The sequence below is a fragment of the Dromiciops gliroides genome, chromosome 3 (assembly GCF_019393635.1).
Source record: "Dromiciops gliroides isolate mDroGli1 chromosome 3, mDroGli1.pri, whole genome shotgun sequence".
NCBI lineage: Eukaryota > Metazoa > Chordata > Mammalia > Microbiotheria > Microbiotheriidae > Dromiciops > Dromiciops gliroides.
In genome coordinates, this window is record NC_057863.1 from 604213569 (window position 1) to 604236070 (window position 22502).

Consider the following 22502-nt stretch of genomic DNA (forward strand, 5'->3'; position numbering starts at 1 on the left):
GGATTGAGGGTAGGAGGGTCTCATTAATGAGCCTGGAGATGCTGGCATGAGATATCTCCCCTTCAGGGCACTCAACTTTGGGCAGGTGGGAGCCCTCAGGTGTATATCGCAACACTCTTGTTAGGTAGATAGAATAATTCTTTCATTTGGAAAATGGGGGTAATAGTGAGGCTCAGGGAATTGAAGTGATTTGTCTGAAGTCATGCAGTGGGTAAGTAGAATAGGCAAACACTGTCATGACTAGACTCAGGAGTGGTTCAAAGTTCTTTCCGGTAGAAGATATAATTCCTACCCTCAGGGGACTATTGAGGAAAGACTGGTAGAGCAGGAAGGAGAGACTTAAGGAAGGAGAGGTGGCTAAAGACCTTAGGAATTTGGGGATGGGGTGGGGAAGCCTAGGAGGAGCTGTGAAGCAGATAGGGACTTGTAGGTTGCCCAGACATCCCAGACAGAGACCATTTCCTCCTCCCTGCCTCTTCAGGTTATGTGGCACTCCTCACTGTTACCAGGGGAGCTCGAGGCTGAGGTTGGGGGCATGTGCCCTTTGGTGCTCACCAAGTCCCAGGTATGGAGAGTTCAGAACAGCATAGTCCAAGGCCACTTGCCAACTTAAGGCAGGTGCTAGATTCTGTGTGCTGGCTGTGGATTGTCCTTCCCATTCTGTCTGTGGTGCTTAAGCTTCTACTAAAGGGTGTTTGTAGTGCCCGAGCAAACACTGGCTTTGGGAGAGGAAAACTGTCAGCATTGGGGTTTTTTTTTGTGGGGGGGGGAGAGGGTGCAGCAGTGGGCAAAGAAGGAGGGAGAGGTATAGAGTCTGGGTCAAGATTTCATGGTGTAGAATGAATCACTTAGGGTAATGCCTGAATGTATAGAGGAAGATCTTCCATTGGTGATGGGTTGCACCAGGCAGGAAGCCAGCATTCTAGGATTCATCATCATTAGTTTATCTGCCTGGCTCCTGCACCGGAAGCCTGGGAAAAAGTGGGTGCTTGGGGCTCTTTCCTACTCCTGAGACTGGAAAATGAATTCCCCAAACACTCCTTGGTCCCCACCCCTGTGGATGCCATGAGCTAAGCTCCACCTTGTCTCCTGGGAGACCTAGCCCAACTTGGGGTTTTCTCCCTTTCATTTCTTTCTCCTTAAAAGCTATCATTTCTCTCTGCTCTCTGGTCTCCCTTCTCTTTTCTCTCTCATATTTCCCCTCTTTCCTTCTCCTCTAACTTGTTCCTTTCCCCTTCTATTTCTTCCTTCCCTTCATTTCTCTCTTTCTCTTCTCTCTCCCTTGTCTTCTCTCTTCTCCTGTCTTTTCCTCCTCTCTCCTGTCTCTTCTCTCTCTCCCTCCTCCTCTTGGTCTCTCTCCTCTCTGTCTTTTTTGTCTATGAGGCTGGGATGTCTCTCCTCTCTTTCCTCTTTCTGTTTCTCTGTGTTTCCCTCTCCCCACCCCCTTCCTAACGTTCTGAGCTCCCTGATATCTTCGCTAGGCTAGGGAGGCTGTCTGTGGTGGAGCTGGCCATGGGCTGACACTCAGCCATCTGTGCTGAGGCTCTCTGGGGTCACAGTATTTCCTCACTCGGGGTGACTTGGTCATGCTACACTCTGTTTCCTCATTTCTCCAGTTTCCAGCCTGACTCTGAGCCTGGACGGGGGCTGGGGCCACAGCTGCCTGGCTGCTAGGACACCAGGGATCTGATTCTGCTCCTGCTCTGGGACAACAGCCCAGGTAAGAGGGAACTCGGTTGGTTTTTGAGACTGGAAGAGGAGAGGGGAGGGAGGCTGGGATGACTTCAGTTCCAGCCCCTTTAGGGTGGCAGGGGGTAGGTAGCATGACCTTCATCTTCCTGCCTCTGACCTGGTGCCCACCTGAGACCAATAACACTATTGGGAGCCATCCTGGTTTCTCTGGGTCTTGGTGGGTCAGAATGGTGCTGGGTGGGGCTCTGGATCCCTGCTGAGAACCAAAGGGGAGATCTTCAGGCACTTGGGAGGATGCCCTTTTGTCCCCAGGCTGGTGGGGCTGAGGGGAAGGAGGAGAGCATTTGGAGGGAGGTGGGGACTGCCGGGCAGTGAGTCTTAGCCACCCCAATGTCCTTGCCCTGCATCCCCAGGTGGCACCTCTCTGGGAATATTAGGTCCTAGCCTGGTTTGACAGGGAACACGGGGCTGCAGAAGCTATAGGAACTATCTTAATCTATTTCTCTCTCTCTCTCTCATCTAATAAGCTATATAGAATGGGCGTGGGCAGATATGGTAGTGGGTCTGGGTGAAAAGCAGGGTAAGAAATCTTGAGCTCTACCACAACTACCCACAGCTTCCCTAGGCTGCCTACTTCTGGGACCCTAGGCTACAGCCATCACCTCTCATCCGCTCTATGCCTCCCACTTCTTCCTTTGTCATGAGCTCCAACTCTCTTCCCTTGGAGAGTTGGCCCCATTTGTAGGAGCCACCATGAGAGAGGCCTAAGCCCTGGCCTACAGAACTCAGAGAGCCAGTACCTCCTAAAAATCCCTTAAGGACATTAAATATGAGAGGGATGGGCCTTACAGATCACCCAATTCAACCTTTCACTTTGCACAGGGACCACAGAGAGATGGCTTGCCTGATTAGGGTCACTCAGTGGCAGAGCCAGGACTAGAATCCAGGGGTCCTGGTTCCCAGGCCAGTACTCTTTTTTTTTTGTGTGTGTGGGGCAATCAGTGTTAAGTGACTTGCCCAGGGTCACACAGCTAGTAAGTCTCAAGTGTTTGAGGCCGGATTTGAACTCAGGTCCTCCTGAATCCAAAGCCGGTGCTTTATCCACTGTGCCACCTAGCTGCCCCACCCCTCAAGCTTGCACTCTTGCTGAATAGTGCCTGGCATACAGCAGGGCCTAAATAAACCATTGATTGATTGGTAGAATCCCACTGTCCCTGGAGTCCCCTGCACCAGAGGATAGATAGTCTTGGCTGAGAGATGGAGCAGCCAGCTGAACATGGGAGATATGCCAGAGATGAGTTCAGCCAACCCTGTGCCACTGTTCATTCTCCCTTCCGCAGGAAGGGGTGGCTTGTCGGTTGGATGGGCACTTGTTCCCAAGGGTCAAAGTAGCCAGCACCAATGATGGCTTAGCTTTCAGGAGTTCTCAGTAAGCCCCAAAGCTCTAACTTTGTCCTGGGGGGTGTGTGGGGAAAAGATACTCAAGCCCCTGCTTTTGAAGAAGTGATCCTCCAGCATGGGAAAGAGGGCTTGGTACTAGCTGGGGAGGCTCTATGTGGGATGTGGTGAAAAGGCTCCCAGACCATGGTGAGAGCCTAGGGTCTGCTCCCAGCTCAGCCTCCACACTTGTGAGACCTTGGACATGTCCCCCTGCCTTTCTCCTGGCTTCAGTCTCCCTGAATGTAACAGGAAGGGGCTGAACTTGACGATTTCTAAAGTTTATGAAGTTTATGAAACAGTTTCTTGGAAGGTCCCCTTAGTAGATGAGTCCAGGAAGCCAAGTGTTCCTCAATCTGAAGTATCACATGTAAAACTTCTCACCCCCACGGCTCTGGGCAGAGGGGCACTGCCAGGAACAGCCATTTCAGCTACTCTGGTGACCTACTCACAGAGGCCAGGGAGCAGCAATGGCCTGAGCTCCACGGCCTGGGAGGATGTCAGCGGGCAGTGCAGAGGGATAGTGCCCCTTTGCCCAGGAGGCTTGTATCAGTGGTCATAAAACCAGAAGGTGCTAGGGCTGGAAGAACAGAGCACTTCAGAGCTAAGAGATTTTAGAACACAGAATGTCAGAGCTGAGGGAAACTTTAGAATATGGAATGTCAGAGGTGGGAGAGACCTTAGAATACAGAATGTCAGAACTGGAGGGACCTTAGAATACTGAATCTTTATTTTCTTTTAAACAGGGCATTGAGGGTTAAGTGACTTACCCAGGGTCACATGGCTAGTAAGTGTCAAGTGTCTGAGGCCATATTTGAATTCAGGTCCTCCTGAATCCAGGGCCGGTGCTTTATCCACTGCACCACCTAGCTGCCCCCTAGAACACTGAATCTTAAAGGGACCTTAGGACATCGAATGTTAAAACTGGAAGGAATGTTTTAACAAAGGTTGTGGAGGCAATGAGGTAAGTGGGGAAGAGTGCTGGACTTGCAACAAGAACTGTGTTTGACTCCTACATCAGACACTAGTGGTGTAGCTTTGGGCAAATCACTTAACCTTTCTGAGCCTCAGTTTTCCTCATCTATAAAATGGGAATCATACTAACACCTAGCTCACAGGGTTTCCAGGAAGATCAAATGAGCTAATGGTGATAAAGCATTTTGCAAGCCTTAAGTCACTCTATACATGTCAGCTGCTATTATTGTTTTGTTTTGTTTTTAGCCGGGCAATGAGGGTTAAGTGACTTGCCCAGGGTCACACAGCTAGTAAGTGTCAAGTGTCTGAGGCCAGATTTGAACTCAGGTCCTCCTGAATCCAGGGCTGGTGCTTTATCCACTGTGCCACCTAGCTGCCCCACCCCTTTGTTTTAAAGAGAGAAACTGAGGCCCAGGGGGAGGAAGCGACTTGCCCAAAGTCAAACAGAGTTAGAGTCCTCCCTTGAGGCCAATGACAGGCTTTTAGTTCCGAGGCTCCTTGGAGGAATGATACTTCCATTCCTGCTGCACCTGGGGTCCTCGGGTCCTGAGAATCCAGGATAGGTAGGTCTGGAGCACCCTCTCACTGGGAGGAATTTGACTCAATCCCAGAGAGTGATGGATGGTAAGAGATGCTGGCGATCAATGCGGTGGCTCCCATCACAGATGGGCGGGGGCTCATCCTGCTGCGGACAGTGTGATTGAATTGCTGGCCTCGGGGTGAAACGGGGGTGAAAAGGAAGGAGGCTGGAAGGCGATTCTCAGGCTTCTGAGAAGCAGAGCCCACACCTCGAAAGCTGTGTAGGCAGATAAGGTTGGGGGATGATTGGAGCTTTCGAGCTTCTTCCTGGGCCTCCTCACACTCTCCTCCCCCCTCCTCCCCCAGCATTCTCCATCCTCCCAGACTGGGATCCTTTCTACCAGATGACTCTGGTTCTTAAGAGATTAATAAAAATAATACTAGCTAGCATTTCTAGGGTGCTTCAAAGTTCCAAACGCTCTTTACAAATCTCTCATCACAACGATCTTGGGGGGCAGGTGCAATTATTACCCCCATTTTACAGTTGAGAAAACTGAGGCAGAGGTCATGTAACTTTCCCAGGGTCATACAGCTTTGTGGTTCAGTGGTCCTTTCCTTCCCAGGGAGCCTCTCACCAGCAAGAAAGCTAGAGGTACTAAGGTGGATGTGCATCCTCAGTCTCCTGCCTTCTGCCTCCTTCCGTAGAAGGCATGTGAGGCATGATTTTAACTTGCATCTTCCTGTCTTTAGGTGAAGGTTCTTCCAGTTCTGACATTCTGTGCTCTAAGGTCCCTATTAGCAGAACAGAAGAGAACTCTTTTGGGAAGGTTTGCTTTGGCAGGGAGGCGGGGGGTGGGGTGGAGGGGTCCACAATTGGAACTTTGGACTGGTGGTGAAGAATGTTAGAAAAAGGGGACAGGTCACAAAGCAGATTTAACCTCTCCATCCTTTCTCCTGCTCATTTGGACATCCCCAAAAAGGAAGGTAGCAGACCCTCATTGGACTGATTTTGGAGGGGAGAATGAGAAGAGAATGCTGTGCTCCTAAATAGGGGGTGGTCCTGGGCAGAGGCTGGTCCAGAAGGTTTGGGCGTGTACTCAGAAAACCAATCATTATCAGCCCTGGAAATGACCTTAGGACATTGAATGTCAGAGTTGAGATACAGACAGTCAGACAAATAATCTAAGCCAACATGTGGAACAGAGAATGATCTGAAAGTCTCTGCTCTTTTCTCTCTCTGAAAGAATACAGAACTTTGCAACGGGTCCAGGCACACTAGAAAATGTCTATCAATGCCCAAATTAATTAATACCCCCTGACCCCTTCTTCCAGCAGTAGGTCCAAGCTTCTTTGATCTACAAGGCACTAATTCTCTTTCATAGACCTACCTCCATTTCCCATCCAGATCAGATCAAATCATTTTTCTTTTTTCTTTTCCAGGGTCAGGAGAAGAGGCAGGTTTTCCCACTCCTCTGAGTTCCCCTAGTCTTGTGCCCCGACTCTCCCTCATGACAAAGGCTTCTGGTAGGGAACCCCTAATTAGCTGGGTCAGACTCCACTGGGGGACAGAACACTTTCTAGAACCACCTCTCAGCTCTTTCCCTCAGGGTCCAGTTTGGATAGTGTGCAAAGTAGCATTTCTAATGCCATCTACCGAGCCCTATCTGACTTCTTTGTCAGGAACCTTGAAGAGGGCATATAGCCAGCCATTGTGACCATGGCTGGGGACCTGTGCCAAGCTGGAGTCTTTTAAATTCCGAATGGGCTTCTTTGAAACTTTCCTTTGTTAAATGTTGGGACTGGCTATGGCTGGGACCCAGGCACTGTGCTACAGTGGAAGGAAGGGCTCTGGAGTCAAAGGACCTGACATTTACCATCTGCATGACCTTGCGTAAGTCACCTAACCAACTTGGGTCTCAGTTTCCTTATTTATAAAATTGAAGGGATTGGATTAGATGACCTTTCAGGCTGATGATGGTCCTGGAGCAGTGTGCACATGAAAGGTGTCCCAGAGTGGGAGGGGATGCTGGGATGAAGGAAGAAGAGGGTGTGGCTGTGAACAATAATAACGAACTCCCATTTCTATATTGATTTGTAGTTTGCCAAATACTTGGATTCATAGTGGTTGGGTCGGCCCTTGCCTCTGGAATCTCACATCTCTCCAGTTTCTCCCTGGATGCAAACCAAAATTCTTTCCTTACGGCCTTGGGAAGTAGGCAGTGTAACTCTTATTATCACCATTACACAGAGGGACAAGCCAAGGCACAGAGTGGTAAGGCAACTTGTCCCAAGATCACACAGTTAACAAAGGGTGGATATTAGAAGCCAGGGCTCCCGAGTCCAGGGCCACTTTGTCTTCAGGGACCTGAATGCCTCTAGAGCTGAATGGTCCAGGGGAGGAATAAAGGTTTGGAGGTGGGTCCCTTCTCACTCCCATCTCTATCCCCCAGGTAGAAAACTTTACTAGCCCAGTCCCAGGCCAGGACTTTTCTACTCTATGCCCTCTCTACCCACTGGCTCTGGCATCCGAATTCAAATCCCTCCTCTGATTGGGCCTGTGTGACTTGGCTCAAGTCAATTCACCTCCCCTGGTCCTCAGTTTGCTTCTCTGTTAAATGGGCAGAAGAGTTGACTTTCTAAGGTCTCTTCTATCTCTAGATCCTATGATCCCAGTTCCTCCACCTGCTTCCAATAGATAATGGGCCTTCCCATGAAAGTTTTAGAACCACTAAACCTCAGAAGGGACCTCAGAGATTATCTAGTTAAAACCATACCAGACTGATTGCACAACACAGCTGTGCATCATCTCTTGTGCAACATACCTGACCTTTGGTCATCCAGCTTTTGCTTGCATACCCCCATGATGGGGAACTCACTACTTATCCAAGGTGGCCCATCCCATTTGGACTCTTCCAGTTTGGTCCCTAATGTTCACTTGTCTCATCTACCTCAAACCTTTTTTGGGCAGACCTGCTCCCTATTCAGGAGTACAGTGGATGCCATTGGGTTCCCCTGATCCACTCTGGGGATGATTTTAGTGGGTGGCTTCACCCCACCCCTGTACTTGGGAGTCAGCATCCTGCTGTCTATCAAATTTGTGAGGAAAAGAAGTGAAGAGCTGGGGATGGAGGGTGGGAGAAAGGTACCGGGGATTGTTTTCCTGAGGGGGAAAATATTGCTGCTGCTGCTGCAGAGTGGCCAGTACATCATTCTCATTCCCCATTAATATTTATGGAGGCTCTGATGATGGGCCGAGGCCTGAGAGCCCAAGAGCCTGAGAGCCCTGTGTGTTTGGGCCAGCAGCAAAAGCCTCCTTGTGTTAAGCTGAGTGCTGTGGGCTGCCCCTCCTTGTCCAGCTCTGTTTAAAGTGATTACCGGCATTGGGCCTTGGCCCTGCCACAGCAAAGAGTTCCTGTGGGCCCGGCCACAGGAGCCAAGGAAGCTGAGGCTTCTCTAAGTCCTCGCTGCCGGGTTGGCCATGTGCCTCCCCTCTGTCAGGCCATTTTGAGGGTCTTCTAGAGCTCCATCTTTACCCCAGGCTCTCCCACATATGGGGAAAGCCCCTTCTTCCCTCATTCCACCCCTCAGGCTGTAGACCCCACAATGTCCCTGTTCCCTTTTCCCACTGAGATGCCCCACCCTTCTAGCTAGGCCTTCTCCTGCCTTACCAAGCAATCCTTCAAACTAGAGCTCGGGCTCCCTGTGATTCACAAAACTTCCCATGATCTCCCCTTCCCACATTAGGCCTGATTTTCCTCCTGTCATCTCAGAGAACTTTATATTCCTTTTTTGTACTTATGTTTCTTGTGATAAAAGTAAATTTTTGTTGATGTCTTTTTTTGTTTGTCTGTTTTGTTTTGGTATCACCAGAATTTCCCCTAGGATCTCTCCCAGTTCCCTTCCCAGGAAGCCATTCTCTCTATAACAAATAGTATTTCTTTCAAAGACCAAAAAAGGGGGAAAACCAACATAACTCTTTAGTACACAGAAAAGAATCTGAAAATGTGTGTAACACTAAAGGACCTCCCACCTCTGCCAGGCTCTTCTATATCTCGTTTTTGGAGCCACACTTGGTCTCTAAAATTCTGCAACATTCACTCTTTTTTTTTTTTTGGTGGCTTGTGTTCTAATTTTTATTGCAGTTATTTGCATTTATTCCATCTGACCTGTCAGAGGTGATATGACATAGGAGATAGAGAGTGGTCCTTGGGCCCAGTAAGACCTGCTTTGAGACCTGCCTCCAACACATACCTATAGGAGATGGGGAAAGACAGGAAACCTGTGAGAATGTACATGTTCCTTAGTATCTCTGACTTGCTGGTGAGAGGCTCCCGGGAAAGGAAAGAGCCACCAAGTCACAGAGCTGTTTGACTCTGGACAGATTCCTGAGAGTACAAGTTAGAGAGAGAGGTTGCCTTCCTGTTGTAGAGGGAATTTCTTCCTCTGGGACTTCCCTATATCAATGAAATCACAGGTCCAGCCATTATCCCTCTTTCGATGCCCATGACTTGTCTCTCATCCCAGACTATAAATTGTAAATACTGCAGACTGTAAATTGTAAACATCATAGATGGCAAACTGTAAACACCAAGAAAACTGTAAACTGTAAACATCACAGACTAAACTATAAACACTGCAGACTATACGTTGTAAACCTCAAATTGTAAACACTATAGGCAATAAACTGCAAACATTACAGACTGTAAACTATAAACACTGTAGATTGTAAACTGCAAACACCACAGACTATAAATTATAAATACTGCAGACTGCAAACAGCCAAACTGTAAATTGTAAACATCCAAAGACTGAAACCTGTGCAGACAGCAAACTGAAAACAGCATAGACAGTAAACTATAAACAGCACAGACAGTAAAGTGTAAACACTGCAGATTGTAAAGTGAAAACATCATAGACCATGAATTGTAAACACTGCAGACCGCATATTGTAAACACAATAGACAGTAAACTGTAAACATTGCAGACCATAAAACGTAAACATCATTGATTATAAACTGTAAACATTGAGGACCATAAATTGTAAACATCATAGATTGTAAATTCTAAGTAATGTAGACTATGAATTGATAACATTATAGACTACGAACCCCCTGACAGTAGAGAACTTGTATGTTTTTCTGTCTCGAACAGTGTCCAGAGCTGCCCATGATAGTACATCATAGGTATTTAATACATGTATGTCAAATGAATGAATGATCTAATCTGAGCCTCACTTTCCTTTTCTATAAAACATGGGGAATAATCCCTATTTAGGGAAGTCCCTGAGTACCCTCCTATCTCCAACAGTACCACCTTTCCTGAAGGGCTCCTGCCCAGCCCTTGCTACCACAGAACATCTCATCAGTCCAGCAATTCCTATGCCCCAGAAGGAGAAATCCAGGCTCCTCATAGACTTGAAAGGGACACTAGCTCTCCCCCTAAAATGATGAGTTGTTATTTATATAAGGTTTATGAAGGAGTTTACAAATGTTACCTAATTTGAGCTTTGCATTAACCCTGTGAGGTAGGTAATCCAGGTGTTACGATCCCCATTTTATAAAAGAGGAAGATAATGTTTGGGCAAGCTTCTGACTTGCCCACGCTCACACAGCTGGGGAGTGTTGGAAACAGGATTTGAACTCAGGTCTTCCCTAACTCCAGGTCTGGGATCCTGACCACTAAGGAACACCATCTTCTCCTTCCAGGGATGGTAGGAGGTGAGACAGCAAAGGGATTTGGAAATAGAAGTACCATAGAATTACAGGATAAAATTTCACTCAGAAGTCCTGCTGAGGAAGTCAGTTTTCAGAAATTTGTTGGGCTGTCTGAAAACTTGGGTCCTTTTTCTGAAGAATTAATAACAATAGCTAGCATTTATATAGCACTTTAAAATTCACAAAGTACTATACAATATTATCTCATCTGATCCTCACAAATACCCCAGGAGGTAGGAGTTTTTTTAAAAAATTAATTCCCATTTTACGGATGAGGAAACTGAGGTAGACCAAGGTTCATTGATTTGCCCAGGGTCGCATAGCTAGAAAGTGACTGGAGACCACATTTGAACTCAGGACTTCCTGACTCCAGGGCCAGTGCTCTATTCACTATACCACCTAGCTACCTTATATATAAGAGTACTTTAATAGATTCCTGCATTCCTTAATGGAGGTACACCCTACACAGATTCAGATTGCAGCCTCTCCATTTGGTAGTAGCTGTGGCCAAAAATAGCCATCTCCTGGTGGTCAGTACTCTGGTGCTGCACTTGGTTGGGCTGGTCCTTGGACGACTCAGTGGCTAGGCCTGTGAGCAAAGCCCTTTTATCCTGGCAGAACTATAAAGGGATGTTTAGAGAAGAGATTGTTATTACAACCCAGAATCCTGGCTTCTATCCTCAGCCATCCAGAGGATCAACAATACTGTTCCTTCAAGGAAGAGGCAATGGAGGCACCATAGTACAATGGAAAGAGGGAAGGAAATAAGCATTTGTTAAGATCCTACTTTGTTGGGGCAGCTAGGTGGTACAGTGGATAGAGCACCGGCCCTGGAGTCAGGAGGACCTGAGTTCAAATCCGGCCTCAGACATAACACTTACTAGCTGTGTGACCCTGGGCAAGTCACTTAACCCCAATTGCCTCACTAAATTAAAAAAAAAAAGATCCTACTTTGTGCCAGACTCTATGCTAAGGGCTTTACAATTTATTATCTCAGTTGATCCTCACAATAATCATGGGAAGTAGGTGCTATTATTATTCCCATTTTATAGTTGAGGAAATTGAAGCAGACAGAGATTAGGTGACTGGCCCAGGGTCACATAACTAGTAGTCAGTTAACATTAATTAAGCATCTACTGTGTGCCAGTGCACTATGCTAAGCAATGGGAATACAAAGAAAGGCAAAAGACAATTCCTGCCCTCAAGGAGTTTACAATCTAATTGGGGTGGGGGCAACACATAAAAGGAAGCTGAAGAGTAGGGGAAGGGAAGGAAAGATACCCAGATGATAGCATGATGAGGTCCAGGGGAGTGTAGGGGTGGTGGTGGTAAATGATAAGATGGTTGCCCTGGGTGACCCCCATAAATGGAAGACTGTCAGAAGGAGGGAGGGGCCCCAGGGGCAGAGGGTTCAGAGGAGGTGTGAGTTTCAGGACTGATAGGATCTTATTGCATGATGAGATCTGGATAAAGTGTAGTAGTGCTGTAAGTGTCTAAGGTTGGAATTGAGCTCAGGTCTTCCTGACTCCAGGGCTAGTATTTTATCCCCTAGACCACCTAGAACTCATAATTTGAAGTAGGGGGAGCTGGGGTTCAATCCTGGTACCCTGTGCAATCTCAGACCATCTGGTACAATGGAAAGAGGGCTGATTTACGAGTTAGAGGGTCTGGGTTCAAATCCTGACTTACTGCCTTTGTAAGCTTAGGCAAGTGACTCTACCTCTCTGGACCTCAGTTTCCTCAACTGTAAAATGGGCAGAGTTAGATTAGATAGCCTCCGAGGTCCTTTCCAGCTCTGGAGCTATAATCCTTGGGGAGAAGAGTGAGGGGAAGCCCTGTGTGCCCCATTCTTGGATTCTCTAGGGAGTTCATGTCTGAGGGGGGAGAGATGGGGCATGCTTGTTGAATCTGAAGATAACATGAGGCAGGGGAATGTAGCTAGCATATTGGATGACAGCCAGGACCCTGGCTGGGGAATCCTGATCAGACTATAAACAGATGGGTCAAATTTAATAAGATTAGATTTAATAAGGATAAATGTCGGTCTACACCAGAGTTTAGAAAAGTCAAGGGCACTAGTATAGGTTGGGAGAGGCACAGCCAGAGGAGAGCCTGTAGGGAAGAGGTCTGGAGGTTTTTGTGGACTCTGAACTCAGGATCCAGTGAAAGATGGAAATAACAGTGAGAGATGGAAATAAAAATGGCTTCTGTGATCTCAGACGGCTGTGAAAGCCATGGCAGTGGGGAACCGCAGGGAATAAACAGTCCTGCTCTGCTCTGCTCTGCCCTGCCCTGCCTTGCCCACATCTGCAATTTTATGTTCTGTCCCAGGCACCTCATTTTAGGAAAGAAATCCATGAATTGTAGAGGGTTCAGAGGATTTATCTGGGTTTAAAAACCACCTTTAATGCTTAGGAACTGTGTGGCAAGTCAATCAAATCTCTTTGCAGCTCAGTTTTCTCAACAAGGGACTTGTATTTGACTCCCTCTGTGGTCTCTTCTAGGCCTACAACCATGATCCCATAATGATGAATAATAATAATAATAATAATAATAATAATCTTCCATTTATTTAGTCCTTTAAAGTTTGTACGACACTTCACATGTATTATTTCATTGGATTCTCACAAAAATCCTGGGAGGCAGGTACTATTATTACCCCCATTTTACAGTTGGAGAAATTGAGGCAGGCAGATGTTAAGTGACTTGCCCAGGATCATTCAGCTAGGAAATGTCTAAAGCAAAATTCCAACTCTGGTCCTTTCTTACTCCAGGGTAGAGAGATGTGTTTCATCATCAGCCTTCTGGAATTATAGTGTTGGTCACTCAAAAATCTGAGTTTCTGGGGCAGCTAGGTGGTGCAGTGGATAAAGCACAGGCCCTGGATTCAGGAAGACTTGAATTCAAATTCGGCCTCAGACACTTGACACTTGCTAGCTGTGTGACCTTGGGCAAGTCACATAACCCTTATTGCCCCCCCCCCATCTGAGTTTGTATGGCTTTTGGGGTTATTTTCTTTTGCATTACTATAATTGTGTATATCGTTTTTCTGGTTATGCTTTCTTCTCTCTGTGTCACATCAAATAAGTTTTCTCAAAGTACTCTGAATCCTGCAAATGGCCTGGAGTCAGGAAGATTCAAATATATTATTTTTATTGTCCAAAAAAGTACTGGTATGACTATTTGGGTGTGGGTGGGACTTTGCTTTATGTATTTGAGCTCTTTGGGATACATGCCTGGAAGTGAGATCAGAGAACCAAAAGACAGGAACAATTTTCTAACTTCTCACTTATTGCAAATTAATTTCCAGAACAGCCAGATGAACTCCCAGCTCTAATCTCTGTGTGTCTGAGTTTCCTGTCTTCCCAATGTCCCTCCACTACCATTTTTATCTTGTCTCATCTGAAAAATCAGATAATATATGTAAAATGCTTTCCAAACCCTAATGTGCTCAGAAAGGTTAGCTGGCATCATCCTTATCCCCGGTCTTCTCTGGCTTAGCTCAGCTCTCTCCTTCTTAGATGCAACGGCCAGTGAGGAGCCAGTAAGGACTTTGGCTGGGTCAAAACAAGAGGTCAGAGGGATCCTTTTGAATCCTGGATACTAAGGGGACCTAATAGAGAATTCACTTTTTAAACTGGTATATCACAACCTGAACTCATATTCAACTTTCAGGTCCCTAAAACCTTCCCATCTTTTCAAGATTAACTGTTGCCAGGGATTCTTAAACTTTTTGCCCAAGAAATTTTTACATGATCCCAGGTATATGGGTATATAAAATAGGTATACATACCCTTTTACTATTGCCAAAGTTTTCATGACCCCCACATTTCGTTACATGAGACAACCCACAGTTTAAGAAGCTAGGGTTGGGGGCAGCTAGGTGGCGCAGTGGATAGAGCACCAGTCCTGGAGTTAGGAGTACCTGAGTTCAAATCTGGCTTCAGACACTTAACACTTACTAGCTGTGTGACCCTGGGCAAGTCACTTAACCCTGATTGCCTCACTAAAAAAAAAAAAAAAAGAAGCTAGGGTCTACGCACATAATTCTCCCATTGTGGGTTTTTTTTTTGTTTTGTTTTTTTGGTGTGAGGCAATTGGGGGTTAAGTGACTTGCCCAGGGTCACACAGCTAGTAAGTGTTAAGTGTCTGAGGCCGGATATGAACTCAGGTCCTCCTGAATCCAGGGCCGGTGCTTTATCCACTGTGCGACCTAGCTGCCCTCCTTGAGCCAATTCTAATGAGATGGAGGTCTTTGAGCCAATTCTGATGAGTGTTAGGCTCATTTACTGCCCAGATTAAACAGATTACTACACCCAGTTGAGTGTGTCTGTTAGTCCCTCCTTGAGGCTGCTCTGATGAGTTTAAGGTCATTGAGCCTTTTCTGATGAGTATAAAATTCATTTACTGCCCAGATCCTCTCTCATCTCTTCCCCAACTCCATAAGCCTTTTCCTGTTACTTTCATGTAGGATTTCACTTCTGCCCTTCCCCCTCCTCCAGTGAATTCCCTTCACCCCTCAATTTAACCCTAAAGATGTCATCACCTAGCTAAATGACACAGTGGACAAAGCATCACCCCTGGACCCAGGAGGATCCCAGCCAAAACCCAGCCTCAGACACAAGACAGTCGCCCACTGTATGACCCCAGTTATGTCCCCCAGCTCCAATTTTTTATGGTTCTCTAGAGTCTTGTATTTGAAAGTCAAATTTGCCATTCAGTTCAGGTCTTTTCATCACAAATATCTGAAAGTCTTTTTCATTAAAGTCCCATTTTTTTTCCACTGAAAGATAATGCTGAGTTTTGCTGGGTAGGTGATTCTTGGTTGAATCCCATTTCCTTTGCCCTTTGGAATATCATATCCTATGCCCTCCGGTCCTTTAATGTAGAAGCTGCTAGATCTTGTGCTATTCTGACTGGGGCTCCACAGTACTTGAATTCTTTCTTTTTGGCAGCTTGCAATATTTTCTCCTTGACCTGAGAGCTCTGGAATTTGGCTATAATATTCCTAGGAGTGTTCCTTTTGGGATCTCTTTCTGGAGGTGATCAGTGGATTCTTTCAATTTCTATTTTAGCTTCTTCTTCTAGAATTTCAGGGCAATTTTCCCTGAGAATATCTTGGAAGATGGTGTCTAAGCTCTTTCCTTGATCATGGTTTTCAGGTAGACCAATAATTTTCAAATGATCTCTCCTGGACCTATTTTCCAGGTCGGCAGTTTTTCCCAGAAGATATTTCACATTGCCCTCTATTTTTTTATTCATTTGGATTTGCTTTATTGTGTCTTGGTTTCTCATAAAGTCACTAGCTTCCATTTCCTCAATCCTAATTTTTAGGCAATTATTTTCATCAGAGAGCTTTTGTACCTCCTTTTCCATTGGCCCATTTGACTTTTCAAGCTGTTGACTTTTTTCTCATGTCTTTCCTGGATCACCCTTATTTCTCTATCCATTTTTTCCTCTACCTCTCTAACTTTATCTTCAAAGTCCTTTTTGAGCACCTCTATGGCGTGAGACCAATTCGTATTTTTCTTGGAAGCTTTAGATATAGGGGCCCTGATGTTGACATCTTCCTCTGAGGGTGCCCCTTGGTCTTCCTTGTTACTGAAGAAACTTTCTATTGTCCTCACCTTTCTCTGTCGGCTTATCTTGCTTTTCTTTAACTAGACTTTTAGCTCCTTAAAGTGGGGCACTGTTTCCAGGCTGCAGTATCCCAAGCTTAAGAAGTCCCAGGTGGTATGATTTAAGGAGAATCAGGTTCTTCACTCACCAGGCCTGTTCCCTGGTCCTTAGAGCCCCAGAGCAACTTGCCAATCAACCAGCTTTGTGTGTTGTGGTTGTTAGCTCCTTGTGTGTTCTAAAGACCCTCCCAGCTCTGACATTCTGTGTTCTAAGGGCCCTCGAAGCCCTGACATTGTGTGTTCTAAGGCTACTTCCAGCTCTAAAATGCTTTAAGTTCCCTTCCAACTTTGCCAGCCTATCTTATATGTACTGAGTTTGTTAGTGGGTATGTACAGAAGTTGGGCAGCAAACATCCTTCATTTTGTGCAGGATTGCTTGGGAATTTATGTGTATGCATGGCAGGGTAGTGTGTATGTGTATGTATGTATGTATGTGTGTGTGTGCATGCAAATGTGTGCATATGTGTGTGTCTTGACATGGATCACAGGGCAGGAAATAGCCCCAGAATGGAGGCTGCAGGTAGGATGCATTGAATTGTATTCGTATTTAGAAGAAAGAGTGGCCAGGTCCTGTTGTCTTGGAAGATCAGGTCGCTAGTTATTTAATAGAAGACAAAACGTAGGAAAGTGACTTTTAGAAAAGGGAGAATTTGCAAAATTGCCCAACTTCCCCCAAAAGGAGATGAGTGCCACACCCTTGCCTCTGCCTCCTCTTCCTTCCCCAATGCTGATCCATTTAGCAATGCTCTCCCCTGATTCTCCCCACCCCCACCCAGTGTCCTTGTCCAGTTCCTTCAGGGACGGAAGTCAATGCCCTCTGTGGGAGTCCTCTGAACAATTAGTTCTATCTGAGAAAGAAAAGGAGTCAAACACAGGGTTGTGGCAAGAGCTCAGGTCTTTGAGTCAAGCAGACCTGGGTTCTTGCTCCATTCCTGTTACTAGCCACGTGACTTGGGGCACGCAGTAACTTCATCTTTCTAGGCCTCATTCCCCTGTTTTCTTTTTCTTCTTCTTCTTCTTCTTCTTCTTCTTCTTCTTCTTCTTCTTCTTCTTCTTCTTCTTCTTCTTCTTCTTCTTCTTCTTGGCAGGGCAATGAGGGTTAAGTGACTTGCCCAGGGTCACACAGCTAGTAAGTGTCAAGTGTCTGAGGCCGGATTTGAACTCAGGTCCTCCTGAATCCAGGGCCAGCGCTTTATCCACTGTGCCACCTAGCTGCCCCTTATTTTTCTTCTTCTTGCCCCTCAGCCCAATGTTAGGACTTCTTGTGTACCTTTGAGGATGTTCGATATCTGGGAAAGAAACGAAAAGATGTTTTCCTGACACATAGCATCTTAGCTACTCACTGTCCCAAGGGAAGGGCTTGTCTAGGTTGTTCTTATCTTTTTTCTTCTTTCTTGTATTGGGAAGTGAGAGTGAGTAGGAGGGGAAAGAGATTAAAGAGGTTAAAGGAGAGGAGTGAGAGAGGAAAACTTTTGTCCCACCCAGGAAATGGAGTCAGATATGGAACCCTGTAGTCCAGAAGATGTTGCCTTGGCCACATCTATTTTCTGGGTGAGGGTCTCTCTAATGTGTAATAAGTATGCTTACTCTTGTGGAATAGTATGTCCTAGGTACTACTTAGTAGGAGATGTTTTGATGCTACTGTTTTTACTATATCATTTAGTAAATGCCTTTGCTTTGAGATGATTGTGTCAACTGACTATCGAAGGTAAACACATTGGTGGGGACTCAGGAGTTATACTTTTAGGTTTGTAGATGCACTGAGTACCTTGAACCTATGTTAGCCTTCCCTCAGTGGAATCAACTTGTGTATGCAAATTTTTTTGGGGGGGTCTTACCCCAGAGATGGGACAACATAGGGAAAACTAGAGACACAAGGTTTAACAGAAAGAGATTGTGGTTTCAGAGCAGCTATTGGGCTTGGACGTTCTCAGATGGCTCATGGGAGTTGCAGTGCCAAGGATGAGAGGTGGCAGCTCTCCAGAGGAGATATTGACACCAAAGAGGGCTGGCTCATCAGCTTATGCTTGTTATACAGTAATGCTTCATAAAAGGATGTGAGCATAGGGCGGCTAGGTGGCGCAGTGGATAAATCACCGGCCCTGGATTCAGGAGTACCTGAGTTCGAATTCGACCTCAGACACTTGACACTTACTAGCTGTGTTGACCCTGGGCAAGTCACTTAACCCCCATTACCCCGCAAAAAAAAAAAAAAAAAAGGATGTGAGCATAAAAGGACCAGTGAGCATAGTTCTTCATTCTTATCTCCTGTCTTGGTCTGATACCTGTAGAAGCTAGGGTGCTACAGAAACTTCTCTGGGACTAAAATGAATACAATCATAATAACAGAGAGAAATCTTTCCAGCAAGGGGGAGGGAGGGTGGCAGGAGAAGGCCAAATAAAGAGTTATTAATAACCTAGATAAATGCAGAAACAATCAAATTATCCTAAGGAGTTGTCTTTATCTTCCAGATAGTTTATTCCTTCCCCATCTATTGCCAAGGGCAATGTCCTTGTCCTTGAGGCTTGCTACTTTCTTGGGAGGACAATACAACTTTTGGTCTAAAGATTTTATAACTTTCTCTTGAGATTCTACTTAAATGTTGCTCCAAATGGCGGGGATGGGAGGGCCAGGAACACTGCACAGATCTTAAAAAAGGAGGTCTCAAAATGAAGGTTAAGTGACTTGCCCAAGGTCACAAAGCTAGTAAGTGTCAAGTGTGGGATTTGAACTCAGGTCCTCCTGAATCCAGGACTGGTGCTTTATCCACTGCACCACCTAGCTGCCTCAACATAGATGTTTATAAACTCCAGTCTCTGATGAAATGGTGGCCCTTCTCCTGGATAAGGCCAACTGCTCTGTATATGACTTGGATCCTGTTCTTCACCAGATTCATTCTTCCTTTCTGATCTTCAGTCTCTTCTTAACTAGTTCACCCTTCCCTGTTGTCTATGAACATGCCCAAATCTTTTTTTTTTTAAGATTATTTATTTATTTACTTTCTGTGGGGCCATGGGGGTTAAGTGACTTGCCCAGGGTCACACAACTAGTAATTGTCAAGTGTCTGAGGCTGGATTTGAACTCAGGTACTCCTGAATCCAGGGCCGGTGCTTTATCCACTGCGCCACCTAGCTGCCCCAACATGCCCAAATCTTAAAAAACAAAACAAAACAAAAAACCAAACCCTCACTAGATCTTACCTCTACTCAAGGTATTTTCCTATTGATCTCTCCTCCCTTTCTCAGCCTAATGCCTTGAAAAAGTCCTCAGTATTCCCTATTTACACTTCCTCTTTTCTAAATTCTGTAATCTGGCTTCTTACCTTAGCATTCTTCTGAAACCATATTCTCTCCCATATCACCACTGATCTCTCAACTGCCAAATATTTTTTCTTTTTTCTTTCTTTCTTTCTCTCTTTCTTTCTTTCTTTCTTTCTTTCTTTCTTTCTTTCTTTCTTTCTTTCTTTCTTTCTTTCTTTCTTTTTTTTTTTGTGAGGCGATTGGAGTTAAGTGACTTGCCCAGGGTCACATAGCTAGTAAGTGTCAATTGTCTGAGGCTTGATTTGAACTCAGGTACTCCTGACTCCAGGGCCAGTGCTCTATCCACTGCACCACCTAGCTGCCCCCTTCTGACTCTTTTAGATAATTGATTAAATATATTGTGTTGTCATATCATTAAAGAATTCCCCATTTAGCCATGTGGGTCTCTTTAGACAGCACTCAGTTCTCTCTCTCTCTCTCTCTCTCTTTTTTGGCAAGGCAATGAGGGCTAAGTGACTTGCCCAGGGTCACACAGCTAGTAAGTGTCAAGTGTCTGAGTCTGGACTTGAACTCAGGTCCTCCTGAATCCAGGGCTGGTGCCTTATCCACTGAGCCACCTAGCTGCCCCCTCAGTTCTCTTTTTCAGAGAAGTCACCTGTCTTTGTGACATAAACATTTCAGAATCATCTTCCTAGCATTTCTTTTTTTTAAAGTTTAGTTTAAAATATTGGTTTTTTTAAACTGATGTATTTTGTTTTTATACCATTTTCCTTTGCACATTCATTACCCTCATTCTCCCTTATCCATTGAAACTTCCCTGGGATCATACACATGTGTTTGTGCTTATGTGTATATGTATGTATGCATATATGTATACAATATGTTATATATAATAGGATATATAACAAATATATATATATATAAAATAAATGTTCTATATAATATATTTGTTGTTGTTTAGTCATTTTTCAATTGTGTCTATCTCTTTATGACCCCATTTGGGGTTTTCTGGGCAAAGATAGTGTAGTGGTTTGCTATTTCCTTCTCCAGCTCATTTTATAGATGAGGAATTAAGGCAAACAGGGTTAAATGACTTACCCAGAGTCACATAGCTAGTAAGTGTCTGAGGATGGATTCTTGAACTCAGGAAGATGAGTCTTTCTGATTCCAGGCCCATCACTCTATTCACTATGCTACCTTGCTGCCTCTCTCTCTCTCTCTCTCTCTCTCTCTCTCTCTCTCTCTCTCTCTCTCTATATATATATATATATATATATATACATATATATATATATAACATATGCATGTATCTATATCTATAAATCTACATAGATATATTTAAAGGAATCCCAGACTTGAATTTAACTTCATATACTCTCATTAATAAGAAATAATCTGTCATCTTTTAGGCCCAGAAAAGTGGTGGTCAGCTGCCTTTTTCCTATTCAGAGTGATGGATGAAGAGAAGTCCTTCCGGGTAGATTCAGAATTCAGATACACCCTCTTCCCCATTGTTTATGGCATCATCTTTGTGCTGGGTATCGTCTCTAATGGCTATGTGCTTTGGGTGTTTATCACCCTCAACCCTACCAAGAAATTAAACGAGATCAAGATCTTCATGGTCAACTTGACAGTGGCCGATCTGCTCTTCTTGATTACTCTGCCCTTGTGGATTGTCTATTATTTTAACCAGGGCGACTGGATCCTCCCCAAATACCTCTGCAATGTGGCAGGCTGTCTCTTCTACATCAATGAGTACTGTTCTGTGGCTTTTCTTGGGGTCATTACTTATAATCGCTTCCAGGCTGTGACAGACCCCATTAAAGCAGCCCAATCCACCATGCGCAGGCGGGGCATCATTCTGTCTTTGATCATCTGGGTGGTGATTGTGGGGTCTGCCTCATATTTCCTCTTTTTGAATTCGACCAACAATGTTCCCTCAAAGGCCAATGGGCAAAATGTCACCCGCTGCTTTGAAAATTACGAAACGAGAAGCATCCCTGTGCTCGTCATCCATGTCATCATTGTTTTTTGCTTCTTCATCGTATTCTTTGTGATCCTGGTCTGCAATGTGATCATTATCCGGACCTTGTTGTCTCAACCCCTCCAGCTGCAAAACAACGCTAACATTAAACAGAAAGCCCTCTGGATGGTTTGCACAGTGATGGCTGTCTTCTTCATCTGCTTTGTGCCTCACCACATTGTCCAGTTGCCCTGGGTCCTGGCAGAGCTGGAGATGGCTTTTCAACATGATAGCCATGTCCATCAGCTCATCAATGATGCCCACCAAGTGACCCTCTGCCTCATGAGCATCAATTGTGTCTTGGACCCCATCATCTACTGTTTTCTCACCAAGAAATTCCGAAAACACCTTTCAGAAAGATTACAGAGCATGAAAGGGAGTCGCAAATGTTCCCGGGTCACTATGGACACAGGTGTAGAAGTCTCTGTGCCCCTCAACAACTACCCCATCAATCCCATGGACAATTAGCCCATGACTCCCCTGCCCCAGAGAACTATTGCCCTTGCAGGGGTTATTCTGGGATCCAGAAAGGAAAGAGAAGGCACTCCACTTGAGCCTGGACAGTACCCTCTGCATGGTTTCTCTGGACAACTCCAGGTTGAGTCAGAGTGAAGGTGAGACAACTTCCTCAAACCAGTATGGGAAGATCGAAATCTTGCCTGAACAGGCTGCTCCCTCTTCCCTTAGAAAAATGTCCCTGATCTTAGGAAATCCTACTCTACTGAGATTCCACGATCATGTTAGAGAGTCTGCATGTGCTAGTGCGATGGTTCCCCTTTAGTGGTTCACAAACTCCTTGGGGGTTTAGCACGATGCTGCTAAATAGAGTACCAGGCCTGTGTTCAAAAGCAACTGTGTGACCTGAGCAAGTCATTCAGCCCTGCTTGCCTCAGTTTCCTCATTTGTCAAATGAGCTGGAGAAGGAAATAGCAAACCACTCTAGTATCTTTGCCAAGGAAACCCCAAATGGCATCATGAACAGTCAGACATGATTGAAACAACTGAATTACAACAACAATAATAACAACTAAATAGTAAATTACTGTAGGATATCATAATTAGCACATAAAATTAATGTGAGAGGTTTGCAACACGTGTTCTTGGAGCAAAAAAATATTGGAAACCACTGCTCTAGGGAAAATAACACATGATTTGGTACCACAGGACTAGGATTCAAATCCTGGCTCTTTTACTTGTGGTTTT

The 22502-nt window shown here is 45.3% G+C and overlaps 1 protein-coding gene across 1 annotated transcript; it reads left to right on the top strand.

Moving 5' to 3' along the window:
- The first annotated feature begins 1610 nt into the window (after window positions 1-1610).
- PTAFR (platelet activating factor receptor) lies at window positions 1611-22157 on the top strand. The gene is made up of 2 exons (XM_043997786.1): window positions 1611-1720; window positions 20686-22157. The coding sequence occupies exon 2, from the start codon at window positions 20730-20732 to the stop codon at window positions 21765-21767; it is 1038 nt and encodes a 345-aa protein (XP_043853721.1). The 5' UTR covers window positions 1611-1720; window positions 20686-20729; the 3' UTR covers window positions 21768-22157.
- Window positions 22158-22502: the final 345 nt, after the last annotated feature.

Excerpts from the sequence above, each read along its gene's own strand:
- PTAFR (XM_043997786.1), top strand. The coding sequence starts at position 20,730 with ATGGATGAAGAGAAGTCCTTCCGGGTAGATTCAGAATTCAGATACACC.